This window comes from Schistocerca nitens, chromosome 8 (genome assembly GCF_023898315.1).
Source record: "Schistocerca nitens isolate TAMUIC-IGC-003100 chromosome 8, iqSchNite1.1, whole genome shotgun sequence".
Classification (NCBI taxonomy): domain Eukaryota; kingdom Metazoa; phylum Arthropoda; class Insecta; order Orthoptera; family Acrididae; genus Schistocerca; species Schistocerca nitens.
In genome coordinates this window covers 574,476,790-574,490,395 of record NC_064621.1, presented here as the reverse complement: position 1 = coordinate 574,490,395, position 13,606 = coordinate 574,476,790, and the positions used below count along the sequence as shown (strand labels likewise).

The 13,606-nt window shown below is 42.3% G+C and overlaps 1 protein-coding gene across 1 annotated transcript in view; it reads left to right on the top strand.

The window, feature by feature from the left end:
• LOC126198513 (uncharacterized) overlaps positions 1-13,397 on the top strand; it is a 52,962-nt gene extending 39,565 nt beyond the window's left edge. Inside the window, exons 3-6 of the mRNA XM_049934898.1 lie at positions 5,566-5,702; positions 7,946-8,010; positions 8,856-8,939; positions 13,021-13,397. Coding sequence (XP_049790855.1) covers positions 5,566-5,702; positions 7,946-8,010; positions 8,856-8,939; positions 13,021-13,142 — 408 coding nt within the window. The 3' untranslated portion in view covers positions 13,143-13,397. The remainder of the gene's footprint in view (positions 1-5,565; positions 5,703-7,945; positions 8,011-8,855; positions 8,940-13,020) is intronic.
• The last annotated feature ends 209 nt before the right edge of the window (positions 13,398-13,606 follow it).

Genomic DNA, 13,606 nt, shown 5'->3' with positions numbered 1-13,606 from the left:
GGGAAGCAGTGGTTGGGAAGGGAGTGAGAGCGGGTTGTAGCCTCTCCCCCAATGTTATTCAGTCTGTATATTGAGCAAGCAGTAAAGTAAACAGAAGAAAATTCGGAGTAGATATTAAAATCCATGGAGAAGAAGAAAAACTTTGAGGTTCGCCGATGAAATTGTAATTCTCTCAGACCCAGCAAAGGACTTGGAAGAACAGTTGAACGGAATGGAGAGTGTCTTGAAAGGAGGATATAAGATGAACATCAACAAAAGCAAAAGGAGGATAATGAAATGTAGTCGAATTAAGTCGGGTGCTGCTGAGGGAATTAAATTAGGAAATGAGGCACCTAAAGTAGTAAAGGAGTTTTGCTATTTTGGGAGCGAAATAACTGATGATGGTTGAAGTAGAGGGGATAAAAATCTAGACTGGCAATGGCAAGGAAAGTGTTTCTGAAGAAGAGAAATTTGTTATCATTGAGTATAGATTTAAGTGTCAGGAAGTCGTTTCTGAAAGTATTTGTTTGGAGTGTAGCCATGTATGGAAGTGAAACATGGACGATAAATAGTTTGGACAAGAAGAGAATAGAAACTTTTGAAATGTGGTGCTACAGAAGAATGCTGAAGATTTGATGGGTAGATCACATAACTAATGAGCAGGTATTGCAGGTATTGAATAGAATTGGGGAGAAGAGGCGTGTTTTGGTACAACTTGAAAAGAAGAAGGGACCGGTTGGTAGAACATGTTCTGAGGCATCTGGGGAGCACAAATTTAGCACTGGAGGGCAGCGTGGAAGGTAAAAATCGTAGAGCGAGACCAAGAGATGTATACACTAAGCAGATTCAGAAGGATGTAGGCTCCAGTAGGTACTGGGAGATGAAGAAGCTTGGACATGATAGAGTAGCATGGAGAGCTGCATCAAACCAGTCTCAGGACTGAAGACCACAACAACAACAGCCACAATTCAAATAAGCCATTCACATCTTGTGCAACAAACAAAGTAAAACATCAAAATGCCCTTTAAGGGGCTCCGGAACGCCCTATACTTGCAATGTTAAAATAACGCTTATAAATTACATCTTTCCTCACAAAGTATTTGAGGTAGGAAGTTGAACTTTTTACAAATTATTTATTGGAATATGGGCTACAGCTTAACACAGGGATTTTACAAAATTTTAGTTCAGTTATTAAAGATGATTTTTTTCAATTGTAATGATAATTCACAACATTTTTTGCAATTTTTTATTTATATATTCAAAAATATACAGTTTTTTGGAAAAAGGCTGTGTTAAATTATGCAGAAGGTACTGTGTAACATTTACTGAAAGTTTGAAATATGTTTGGAAGATCCTTAGAAAACATGTAATTAGTATGAGAAAATAAAAGTTTTGGGAATCGAGCGACAAAGATTGGATTAACTTTTTAGTGCATTCCAGGTCCATAGGATGGATTATCTTCATCCTCTGCAAACTCCTCCTCCAGCTTCCTCTTGTTCCTCCTCCTGTTTACTCTTGCTTGTATTTCTAGACTCTTTACAGCCCTGTCTGCAGCCCGAAGGCGTTCCTTGTCCAAAGCAAGCATCGCTCGTACCATATTAGAACCTATCTTCATTCCCATATTTCTAAATACCTTTGGCTTTCCAACATTTCTCCTTTTCTTAAAAGCCTTCAGAGGATTTCTAATAACTTTACTTTTACTCATTATTATACTTCAACAAAACAGAGACTCAAGAAACAGAATTAATTACGAATATTTTCGAGATAACGACAGAGTAAATAAACATGAAACAATCGACAATCACACCAGCGATATATATTGAACCATCACAGGCTAGCCACAACACATACTTTATCTCACATCACTAAAATGTACCTGATGAACACGGACGTTAATAATAACACCATTTGACAGCAGTTTAACAGCGCCACAGTGGGTCACACCCATGTAGATCACATTTCAAAAAAAATTTAAAAATAGTTGTAGTCTTCGAAATTGAATAAATTATATATCTAATAAAAGGTAATAGTCTGCAGATTCAGAAAACGCAAAAAGGTAAAAATTGAACTTTTCATGATTTTGAGCCTTTCCGGAGCCCCTTAACAAATGTAAAGCTGTGTTACCCAGCATGAAGAAAATGATCGAGATGCTTCCTCACGAGAAAGGAGTGTCCTCGAAAATGGCCTGTAAGGCTCAAATTGGCTAGTCGTGTATGATATAATACATTGAATTCATGTCAGAAACAATCTAGGTGGAAAATTTCAATAAGTCCTTTAAGAATGTATGTGGAAGACAGCAAATTAGAAAGACGTATTTCAAACTGAAAACTGTGTATTCTACATAGGAGCGGACCTACAAGCTGCCTGTTTTGTTTCACCTACGTTGCAGGAGTTCCACTGAGAAGTCCTTACACATCCTCCATGCAGCCCTGGTCTCTCCCCATGCGATTTCCATATACACTCCTGGAAATGGAATAAAGAACACATTGACACCGGTGTGTCAGACCCACCATACTTGCTCCGGACACTGCGAGAGGGCTGTACAAGCAATGATCACACACACGGCACAGCGGACACACCAGGAACCGCGGTGTTGGCCGTCGAATGGCGCTAGCTGCACAGCATTTGTGCACCGCCGCCGTCAGTGTCAGCCAGTTTGCCGTGGCATACGGAGCTCCATCGCAGTCTTTAACACTGGTAGCATGCCGCGACAGCGTGGACGTGAACCGTATGTGCAGTTGACGGACTTTGAGAGAGGGCGTATAGTGGGCATGCGGGAGGCCGGGTGGACGTACCGCCGAATTGCTCAATACGTGGGGCGTGAGGTCTCCACAGTACATCGATGTTGTCGCCAGTGGTCGGCGGAAGGTGCACGTGCCCGTCGACCTGGGACCGGACCGCAGCGACGCACGGATGCACGCCAAGACCGTAGGATCCTACGCAGTGCCGTAGGGCACCGCACCGCCACTTCCCAGCAAATTAGGGACACTGTTGCTCCTGGGGTATCGGCGAGGACCATTCGCAACCGTCTCCATGAAGCTGGGCTACGGTCCCGCACACCGTTAGGCCGTCTTCCGCTCACGCCCCAACATCGTGCAGCCCGCCTCCAGTGGTGTCGCGACAGGCGTGAATGGAGGGACGATTGGAGACGTGTCGTCTTCAGCGATGAGAGTCGCTTCTGCCTTGGTGCCAATGATGGTCGTATGCGTGTTTGGCGCCGTGCAGGTGAGCGCCACAATCAGGACTGCATACGAACGAGGCACACAGGGCCAACACCCGGCATCATGGTGTGGGGAGCGATCTCCTACACTGGCCGTACACCACCGGTGATCGTCGAGGGGACACTGAATAGTGCACGGTACATCCAAACCGTCATCGAACCCATCGTTCTACCATTCCTAGACCGGCAAGGGAACTTGCTGTTCCAACAGGACAATGCACGTCCGCATGTATCCCGTGCCACCCAACGTGCTCTAGAAGGTGTAAGTCAACTACCCTGGCCAGCAAGATCTCCGGATCTGTCCCCCATAGAGCATGTTTGGGACTGGATGAAGCGTCGTCTCACGCGGTCTGCACGTCCAGCACGAACGCTGGTCCAACTGAGGCGCCAGGTGGAAATGGCATGGCAAGCCGTTCCACAGGACTACATCCAGCATCTCTACGATCGTCTCCATGGGAGAATAGCAGCCTGCATCGCTGCGAAAGGTGGATATACACTGTACTAGTGCCGACATTGTGCATGCTCTGTTGCCTGTGTCTATGTGCCTGTGGTTCTGTCAGTGTGATCATGTGATGTATCTGACCCCAGGAATGTGTCAATAAAGTTTCCCCTTCCTGGGACAATGAATTCACGGTGTTCTTATTTCAATTTCCAGGAGTGTATTTGGAGTCCTGATGAATAATTCGTGGCCATCGATTTGATACAGACGAAAAGGTGCACGCCAGGATACAATACTGGTTCAGTGGGCCATCGCAAACGTTTTTCTATGAAGGCAATGACCTTCTTGTCCCACAGTGGGATAATTGTATTAACATTTGGCGGCTACTTTTGAAAGAATATTGAATTTATTTATTTTATTCCATGTTCCTGCTTTCATTTGAGTGCCCCTTATTCTTGGACGAATAGTGTTATGAACTTCATGTAATGCACACCATATTACAGTGCCTGTTTTGTTCAGAAATGCGATGCAACTACAATGCACCCATATCCGAAAGGAACATTGCACCCTACTTCTGAAAACACAAGCACTGCAATGCCGTATTTTTCCTCCGACGCCGGTCAGACGACTTTCAGTTAAAATGTCTCCCCCTGCACGGGAATATATATACTGGATGTACCCATACACGTTGCAGCCACGTGGCTGACAACATATGGAAGTTTGGGTCGGATAGCCTAACGGTAAGGCGGCCGCTCGCGATAATAGGGCTACACGGGTTCTAATCCGGTCAGACACAAATTTTCACTGCCGTCATTCCATTATATAGCTCATGGTTGTCCATATTCTCAGTTGCGAACAAATTCCATGTATTATGCAATCTAGTCTTGTAAGGAGCGGCCTCTAGCCACACGCAATGTGAGAGTGTGTCTGACAAGGGAACCTCCCCATCGCACCTCCCTCAGATTTAGTTATAAGTTGGCACAGTGGATAGGCCTTGGAAAACGGAAAACAGATCAATCGAGAAAACAGGAAGAAGTTGTGTGGAACTATGAAAAAAAAAAGCAAAATATACAAACTGAGTAGTCCATGTGCAAGATATACAACATCAAGGACAGCATAAGTTCAGGGGCGCCGTGGTCCCGTGATTAGCGTGAGCAGCTGTGGAACGAGAGGTCCTTGGTTCAAGTCTTCCCTCGAGTGAAAAGTTTAATTTTTTTTATTTTCGCAAAGTCATGATCTGTCCGTTCGTTCACTGTAATATGTTTAGTGTCTGTGTTTTGCGACCGCACCGCAACACCGTGCGATTAGTAGACGAAAGGACGTGCCTCTCCAATGGGAACCGGAAACATTTGATCGCAAGGTCATAGGTCAACCGACTCGTTCACAGGAAAACACGTCTGCTATATTCTATACGGCATGTGCGTCACATGGCAGGAGTATGTTGTCCACCCATCTAACTTGTACACTTGGCGAATGGGTAAAAAGATTCTTCTACCTTGCCCGATTTAGGTTTTCTTGTGGATGTGATAATCACTCCCAAAAAAGTGATGAGAACATAAGAGTTTGTCACATAAACTGCAACAAATGAATTGTCTGAAAATAAAAAATTAAACTTTTCACTCGAGCAAAGACTTGAACCAAGGACCTCTCGTCCCACAACTGCTCACGCTAAACACGGGACCACGGCGCTCCTGAGCTCATACTGTCCTTGATGTTGTATATCTTGCGCATGGACTACTCATTTTGTATATTTTGCTATTTTTTTCATAGTTCCACACAGCTTCTTCCTGTTTTCTCGATTGATCTGTGTTCAGTCTTTCAAGGCCTACCCACTGTGTCAATTTATAACCAAATCTGAGGGGGGTGCGATGGGGAGGTTCCCTTGTGAGAACTATAGAACTATTTGTGACGGCTCCGTTCTCCGCAGGAGAGGAAGGACTGGTACGTGCTGTTCCAGTATGAGGCGCCAGACTACCAGAGGCTCGGATGCTTCGCCCTCACGCAGACGCCCGGCGAGAATCCGTACGAACTCAACATCAACGGCAGTTTCAGCAGGCAACCTGAGTAAGTACACAATCTACACCACGCCACGCAGGAGGCATGGCCAAAACGCGACACCTACTTCATCGTTTCTGTAAACTGTGGGACTCTTCTCGCAATACGAAAGAGGTTTTTCATTTAAGAACTTTCAGCATTGCAGTGCGTCAGCAATCGTAAGTATCGAAATAATTATGAAAAATCCAGACTACCAGAAATAATTTCGTAATACCGAAAAGAGTGTCTTGGCAAATGGTAGTACACAGAGGGCCACCTGATTTTGTTCCATCATTGTGTCTAGAATACTACATCGATATTGAGGCAAGTAAATTTATTTTAAATGGCTTTAAATATTTTTTACAGCATCTGCAAACTGTTGAAAAATTTGTGCCATGACATCTTTTTTCCTAATATCTTTGGCAGTCACCTTATCTACCCATATAATCTTCAGCATTCTTCTGTAGCAGCGTATTTGAAAAACTTCTATTCTCTTTTCATATGGACTATTTATCGTCGATGTTTTAATTACGTTCACGGCACTACACTGCAGATGAAAACTTCCAGAAAAGATTTCTTAAGGTTTAAATTCTATATTAACAAATTTATCTGTTCCACTAACGATTGTATAGTTACTGACAGCCTACATTTCATTTCAGTAGTTGTTTTGCTACCGGCTGGCCGGTGTGGCCGAGCTGTTCTAGGCGCTTCAGTCTGGAAGTGCGTAACCGCCACGGTCGCAGGTTCGAATCCTGACTCGGGCATGTGTGATGTCCTTCGGTTAGTTAGGTTTAAGTGGTTCTAAGTTCTAGGGGACTAATGACCTCAGATATTAAGTTTCATTGATAATTGCGGTTTGTTTCCTTCAAGACATTTTTAACTATCATCAACTCATCACGTCCGATCTCAAAACTAATTAACACTCATAATTGTAACAGTGTCTATTTAGAGCAAGCCTGATTTGCGCTACTACCGCCAGTCTTCTACCACTGGCGCGAAATTTGAACAGCCCCATCCTTCAGATACAGAAACACGCCTACCATCTTTCGTTTAAGTTGCAAAATCCGTTGTTGGTATTGCGATTTTTTTTCATCAGCGTAGCTTATGACACTGTTTACAATGCAAACAAACCACTGTTAATGAATGATCGCATTATCCTCTACTTAGAATTAAGGAACTCGTAGACAATAACTAGGTCTAACTATCCAGAGCGACCACATAAAGCAAATAATAGGAAAAGCAGATGGAAGACAGAGTCATTGAAAGAATCTTAAGAAAATGTAACTCACCAACGAAGAAAGTACCTTGTAAGGCGCTTGCTTAAGCGATTCTAGAGTATCGTTCATCAATATGTAATCCTTCCCAGGTACAATTGACAAAAGATCCAACGGAGTGCGGCTCGTTTCGTCACAGGATTGTTAAGTCGGTGCGAGACCGTCACCGAGTTGTTTAACATACTCCACTGTCACTCGATACAAGAGAGCCTTCGCTCTTTATGGAAATTTTTACTACTGAAATTTCGAAAAAAGCACTTTCAAGGAATCATCGTACAATACATTACTTTCTCCCCTTGTGTAATAACCACGAAGAGAAAATTCGAGAAATTAGGGCCAATACAGAGACTTAGCGGCAATCAGTCTTCTTCGCGATTAGATCAGGATAGGAGGGATCAGTTGGTAGTACGAGAAGTATTCTCCGCCACACACAATTTGGTGGATTGCGGAGTATGATGTAGGTGTAGACAACTAAATGCTAGATGGAGTGGTCACGCTGGTTAGGACGAAAAATAACTGAAGAGTAAACTTTCACACGAATGAGCAGGAACTGAGATTCAAATGATAACCTTCCAGTATTTGAAATAGCGTAAAATGCAGCAGTAACTAGTCAGGAAACTTAACGTAAGATGACAAAGGGAGAAGATTCTGTAAGTCTTGATGTGAGTAGGCTAAGAACAGCTTCAACAAAGACTTTCACGCGTGACACACTCGCTTATCGATAATGAAGAACATTTTCAGTCTGCATATTTGGAGCGCACAACTGTGTTTTGAGTAAATTAACCAGACTTTTATTGCGACCGGTAGCGGGAACTTTTTTTTACACCCTATAAAGGCACAGTCACGGAGTTCGACAACATCCACTGTTGATAAAATTCGCTCTTCGAACAATGCTGTAGAGATCAAAGCACTATGCTCATTCATAATTTTAAATGTTTTTCAAATACGTATTGCTTCATTGAAATAGAAAAAATAATGCCTTATTTACCTTTTTTTCAGTTTCCCTGTGTCAGGTAATGCAGTATTCAAAGGAAACCGAATGATAAAGGTATATGATGGTAAATGTAAGTATATGTTAAAGTATTATTCATATTACATTAAAGATTTCTCTTGCGCTTAGGTTTGACGTAAAGAACATCAAAACATATATTATTAACGCTGGGAAATGTCAGTTATTACACATATACTGAAGATACGATAAACAAATAGTCTACATCTTATCGAATACCAGCAATAAACTGTTTCAGTACACCAGAAATTTCGCGTTTCGTTCTACAAAAATACCCTGTAACGTAAATCGGTACATGGTGTTACTAAATATAGACAGTGGTAGTTCAGTGTTTCCATTCTACCAGTGTCACTCTTACTGCATTCCTCCAGTGGAGCTCTATCGTGAAATATTTCAAGAACATTTCCCTGAAGTATAATTTCTCCAAAGTCTCAGACATGCCAAACGTGGATATCGTAATACTAGATCACACATAATAAAGTGAAGGATAATATGTTCCACCAGGTTCCTCGCATATTCATATAGTATAAAAGCCACAATATTACTCAAGTTACAATATTACTCATTCACAACCACATAGGAAATAACTGGTCACCAGCGGTACAAAGACTGACATTAGAAACAGAAACGATACAAGCAGAATACATTGCAAAGGAGAACATACTTGGTCTAAAGAACAAATCTATGCCTAACTTATTTTCCGGGTTATTCTGAAAGACAATGAAAATTGTAACTTTCTCCAAGATATCTTACACGTCAGTATCAATATAACTGTTCCAAAAATTAATTGTAATTTAAATAAAAAGTAAAATAATACTATGAGCTATTGCTAATTATGTGTTACAATTAGACTTCAAGTAGATCACAAAACATATATGCTTTTCGCCGTTTTCTTTGCAGGGGACAAGGAGTTTACTGGGGACTATAATGTGGTGTACGGAGACAAGGATATATTCATTGATCACTTCTGCTATTTGGGAAATGGTGAGCCTACATGTTATATGCATTCCGATATCTCAAAAACTCTGCCTTTCCATTTGCGCTATATTTAGGGCAAGTGTAAATATCAAATAGAGAATGATTTTTATCTGTTTACGGTCCACTTGTTTTGTAAATGCAGATTGCTCTATATTGCCTGCCTGACGTAAATTTTTATAGGAAATACATCAAATTACAAACAATGAACTTAATTAATGGAACTTCCATCAAGAGCTTTGCTTAAAGTTATGTATTTAGCGGAGTGAATTTTAAATTATTCGTAGTATGAGGATGACGGGTGCACATGTAGCAATGTTGCAAAGGCATACTGTAATTACTTTATATCCACGAAATTCGTCTAATTTGAAGAACAGCTACAATGGTGATTTTCGTATGTCCATTCTTCTCATAGAAGGATTGAGGGACTTCGGCCGTCCACTTACGTAGTAAAATGGATTACTACTGTCATCCTTTCGATGTTATTTCTTATATGCCTTCAGGCATTAGCTGACGCTGAGGGGATTAACTCTAACCGTATACACGATTCATCAGCGGCCAGCATGTATGAAATGGTTTCGCATAGTACTTGTAACAGTAGACATACGAGATAAATCTGACTCACAACCAGAAAGTGGAGCACTGAAAGAAGAAGAGAAGAAAATCTTCACCGAACACTAGATACAAGCTCCATAGTCCTCAGTAGCCCAAAACGAAGAAGAAGAAGACGGACAAAGGGTACGTCGTAGCAATAAAATGTCGTTTTTACTAACACTTCGTTAAGTAATTTTGTTGCTACGTTTTCTTCTAATGCGAAAAGTGGTATCTAGAAAATGTATGGTCGAGTTCAGAAGGAATCAAATCTGGTGAAGAAGTTGACTGACCTGGGGAAACGCCAAACGTATGCAGAAGAGCAAGAGAGCAAAAGATTAGCTATCTTCCTACGCAGACAAAGATTTCAAAGTAACATATTCAATTTCTGTTAATAACTATATATCTATCTACATCTATTGCAAATAAATGTTAATTTTTTTAGAAGAGCGTATCTCTCATCGTTTCATATATAAAGGTTAGTTCCCATTTCATTCACGGACGTAAGCACGTTCCTCATTGCTGCTGGTATGACTCTTTACGGGCTATGTATTATTTCCCCATCCTTATCAGCGTGATCACAACGTGTGAAGTTGAAAAATGTTTTAAGCTTCTGCCACGAAAGACAGTAGACGAAGTTTCCCAAGCGGCACCTTGAAGCTTTCCGGACGTCGTCCTTCGAGTGACTGTCAGGCTGTCTGTAGTAGTCTCCAGGTCACATTTCTGGATTACGTCCATTTATTAGTAGGGGGTGGGCGGGAGCGGAGGCAGAGCTGAATAATGGCAGACGGTTTTTTTCCCACAGTGCGTTAGCGCAACTAATTACCTGGTAGGCGCTGCCATTGTCTGTCGGCGCACGCACGGCGATCACGCTGCGTGCGAGCGAGGTCGGCGACTGCAGCAACCCGCTGGTTGTGACCGGTCTAGCGTGAACTCAGAGCCGACCGACATCTCGAACCAAGTGTAGGGTGACCGACAAAGGAAGTCTTCCTTGGCACCTCTGGATCAGAAACCTCTCACTGTATACGTACCGTTTAACGTCAGAAGCTACACTCGAGAACCCCCAAGAATCAGAGAAAACTGACCTTCGTCCTAAGGACTTAAGTAAAACATCCGCTTCAGGCGTGTTCTTTCTTTTGATCTATCAGTATGGCGATTGAGTCGTAGAAGTTGAATTGTTCGCTAGAAATATTCCTCACGCTTTGACGATGCACACGGATATTTTCAAAAAATATTCCGTCTAAAATCATTCGAGAATACAAAGCAATTTCTCTGGTGTCACTTACGGCATCTCTGCGTGAACTAAAGTCCATATTCCAATAGCTAGTAACTACTTACGACAGCTGGATGGAGCTCGAGCATATCCCTGTTACCTGCTGGCCGACAACAAGCTTCAGGCCCCTCTCCCAAGTCCTACAAGGCTCTTAGGCCCAGGCGAGTCGTCACTGGCGGGCAGGACGTATCCTGTGCCCTGTTTGCTTTCTCCCCTCCAGAAGAAAGTAAAGAGGGCTAATTAAGGATGTACGTATCATCGACGCTCACCAGGCACGAAGCAACAGCTTAGAATGGGCAAACACCAGTAAGAAAGAGAGTCACGTCCGTTGGAAACGAACTATCCTGACATTTGTGCTAAATGATTTGGGGAAACTGTCAGGAAGTAAAGAAGAGGATCTCATGCACCTCCTGCTCCTGTTAGATTTGCCTCTTCTCTGTAAACCATTACACCATACACCTCACACGGTTTCCAATATAGACATACATCACAAAGCTGCATGATGGAAGAGACACACCGGCTCCCATCTTCAACATTTTCGTCTGTTCGTAGGAGCACCGCGACGTAAGAAAATCCAAAGCTCAATATACATATCCAGGACTTCGTACAGTACATTATAACAACAACAAATTTTGACAGAAAATGCTTTCTGACAGAAACACTACACTACAATGTCTGTTGTAATTGGCAAAGCAGAGGTTGGGCGATACACCAGAAAGAAACTACTTGTCATAATGAAATTTCGTCACAGAACGCCAGACCAGACTATCCAGGACAGTCCTTTCACTATTCCACAACATCATATTCCACAAATGGGAAATTTGTAATTACATGGAAAGCTCCAGAATGAGAGTTTTACTCTGCATCGGAGTGTGCGCTGATATGAAACATCCTGGCAGATTAAGATTGTGCGCCAGACCGAGACTCGGACTCGGGACCTTTGCCTTTCGCGAGCAAGTGCTTTACCAACTGAGCTACCCTAGCCCCCGACTCACGACCCGTCTTCACAGCTTTATTTCCATCGGTATATCGTCTCCTACCTTCCAAATTTCACAGAAGCTCTTCTTCACTCTGGAAGCACCTCCAGGTTGTGGCAAAACCATGTCTCCGCAATATCCTTTCATCCAGGAATGCTAGTTCAGATAGTTTCTCAGGAAGTTTGGAAGGTAGGACACGAGGTACTGGCGGAAGTAAAGCTGTGACGACGGGTCCTGAGTCGTGCTTGGGTAGCTCAGTTGGTAGAGCACTTGCCCACGAAAGGCAAAGGTCCCGAGTTCGAGTTCCGGTCCGGCACACAGTTTTAATCTGCCAGGAAGTTTCATATCAACACACACTCCGCTGCAGAGTGAAAAAGCCATTCTGAAAACACCCCCCAAACTGTGACAGATCCATGTCTCCGCAATATCCTTTCTTCCGGGAGTGCAAGTTCTGCAAGTTTCGCAGGAGAGCTTCTGTGAAGTTTGGAAGGTAGGAGACGAGGTACTGGCGGAAGTAAAGCTCTGAAGACGGGTCCTGAGTCGTGCTTGGGTAGCTCAGTTGGTAGAGCACTTGCCGCGACAGGCAAAGCTCTCGAGTTCGAGTCTCGGTTCGGCACACAGTTTTAATCTGCCATGAAGTTTCAGATGGAAAGTTACTGGCACTATTACTGCTAAATTTACGCACCAAATACCATCTTGACATTATGGAACATTTGTTCATTTTAGAAATGACGATTTTCTGGCGCGAAATATCGGAATTCTGACAATTCCCTTATCTGCAGAGACTAAATCAGGCACCTTCCGTCAAAGTGAAAAATTGGGGACTCATATGTTCCAATACCAGTTCATTGAAAAACCACTGGCCAACTTAATCACGTGAAGGTGTAATTCGGAAGCCTTACGATTTGCACACAATTAAGCTTTTAAGTATAAAGTTGCAGAACGTGTTTGCTAATAGTCTGACTAGACCATTTTCACAACTAAGCAGCGTTCCAATGTTGTTGCACTATTCTGTAGTAGAGCAACGTTTTCTGGCGTTCTGTATAGTTTCCAATAACTCTCTAGTGATCTCTTAGCTGTTTAGATGACGCTCTGACAGAAAATGTGAAACTGCATTTCGGATCAACTGTTTTATATTCACTACTTTGTTGCGAATGTAGTACATATACAAGCAAAGTACATGTACTTAGTTTTATAGAAATGTGAGATGGATAGCTCCCATTTCGTATAAATAACTTTTCTTTTGCAGAAATGGCCCAGATCTTCACAACTGACAAGAAACCCAGCGCTGAGGTACTCCAACGAATCTGGAAGGTCGTTGACGAACATCCTGAAGTGGAAAAATCCAAATTCAAGGAAGCAATCTGCTAATACTTTACTTGTTGACAAATGGAAGTTTGAGTAAGCTGTTTCTAAGATTTCTAATCTGTGTTTCCTTCCAATGAGCTTCCTTCTATTGAGTCATAACTGAACACGTACAGGACCCAGCTAAACCCAATATTTACACATATGTTACACAGATTATTTTATAGATTATTAATAATATTGAAAGTTTCATTGTTTGACACCAGTAAATAAAATAAGTGAATAAATACTGAATAAATCGCTTATGCAAGGAATAGGAAATACGCTGTTTCGAAATGACTGTCACAACCCACAAACTGGAAAACTATATTGATAATAAATAAAACTCTGTTTACTTTCTCATAATATCGGCACATATCAGGAAACTTACGGGAACAGATTGATGACAGGTACATTCTTGTAAGAGAACGGGATATAATGTGAAATAAGGTCAACTATGGCGACGTCCAGAATACGCCTGCAACAGCATA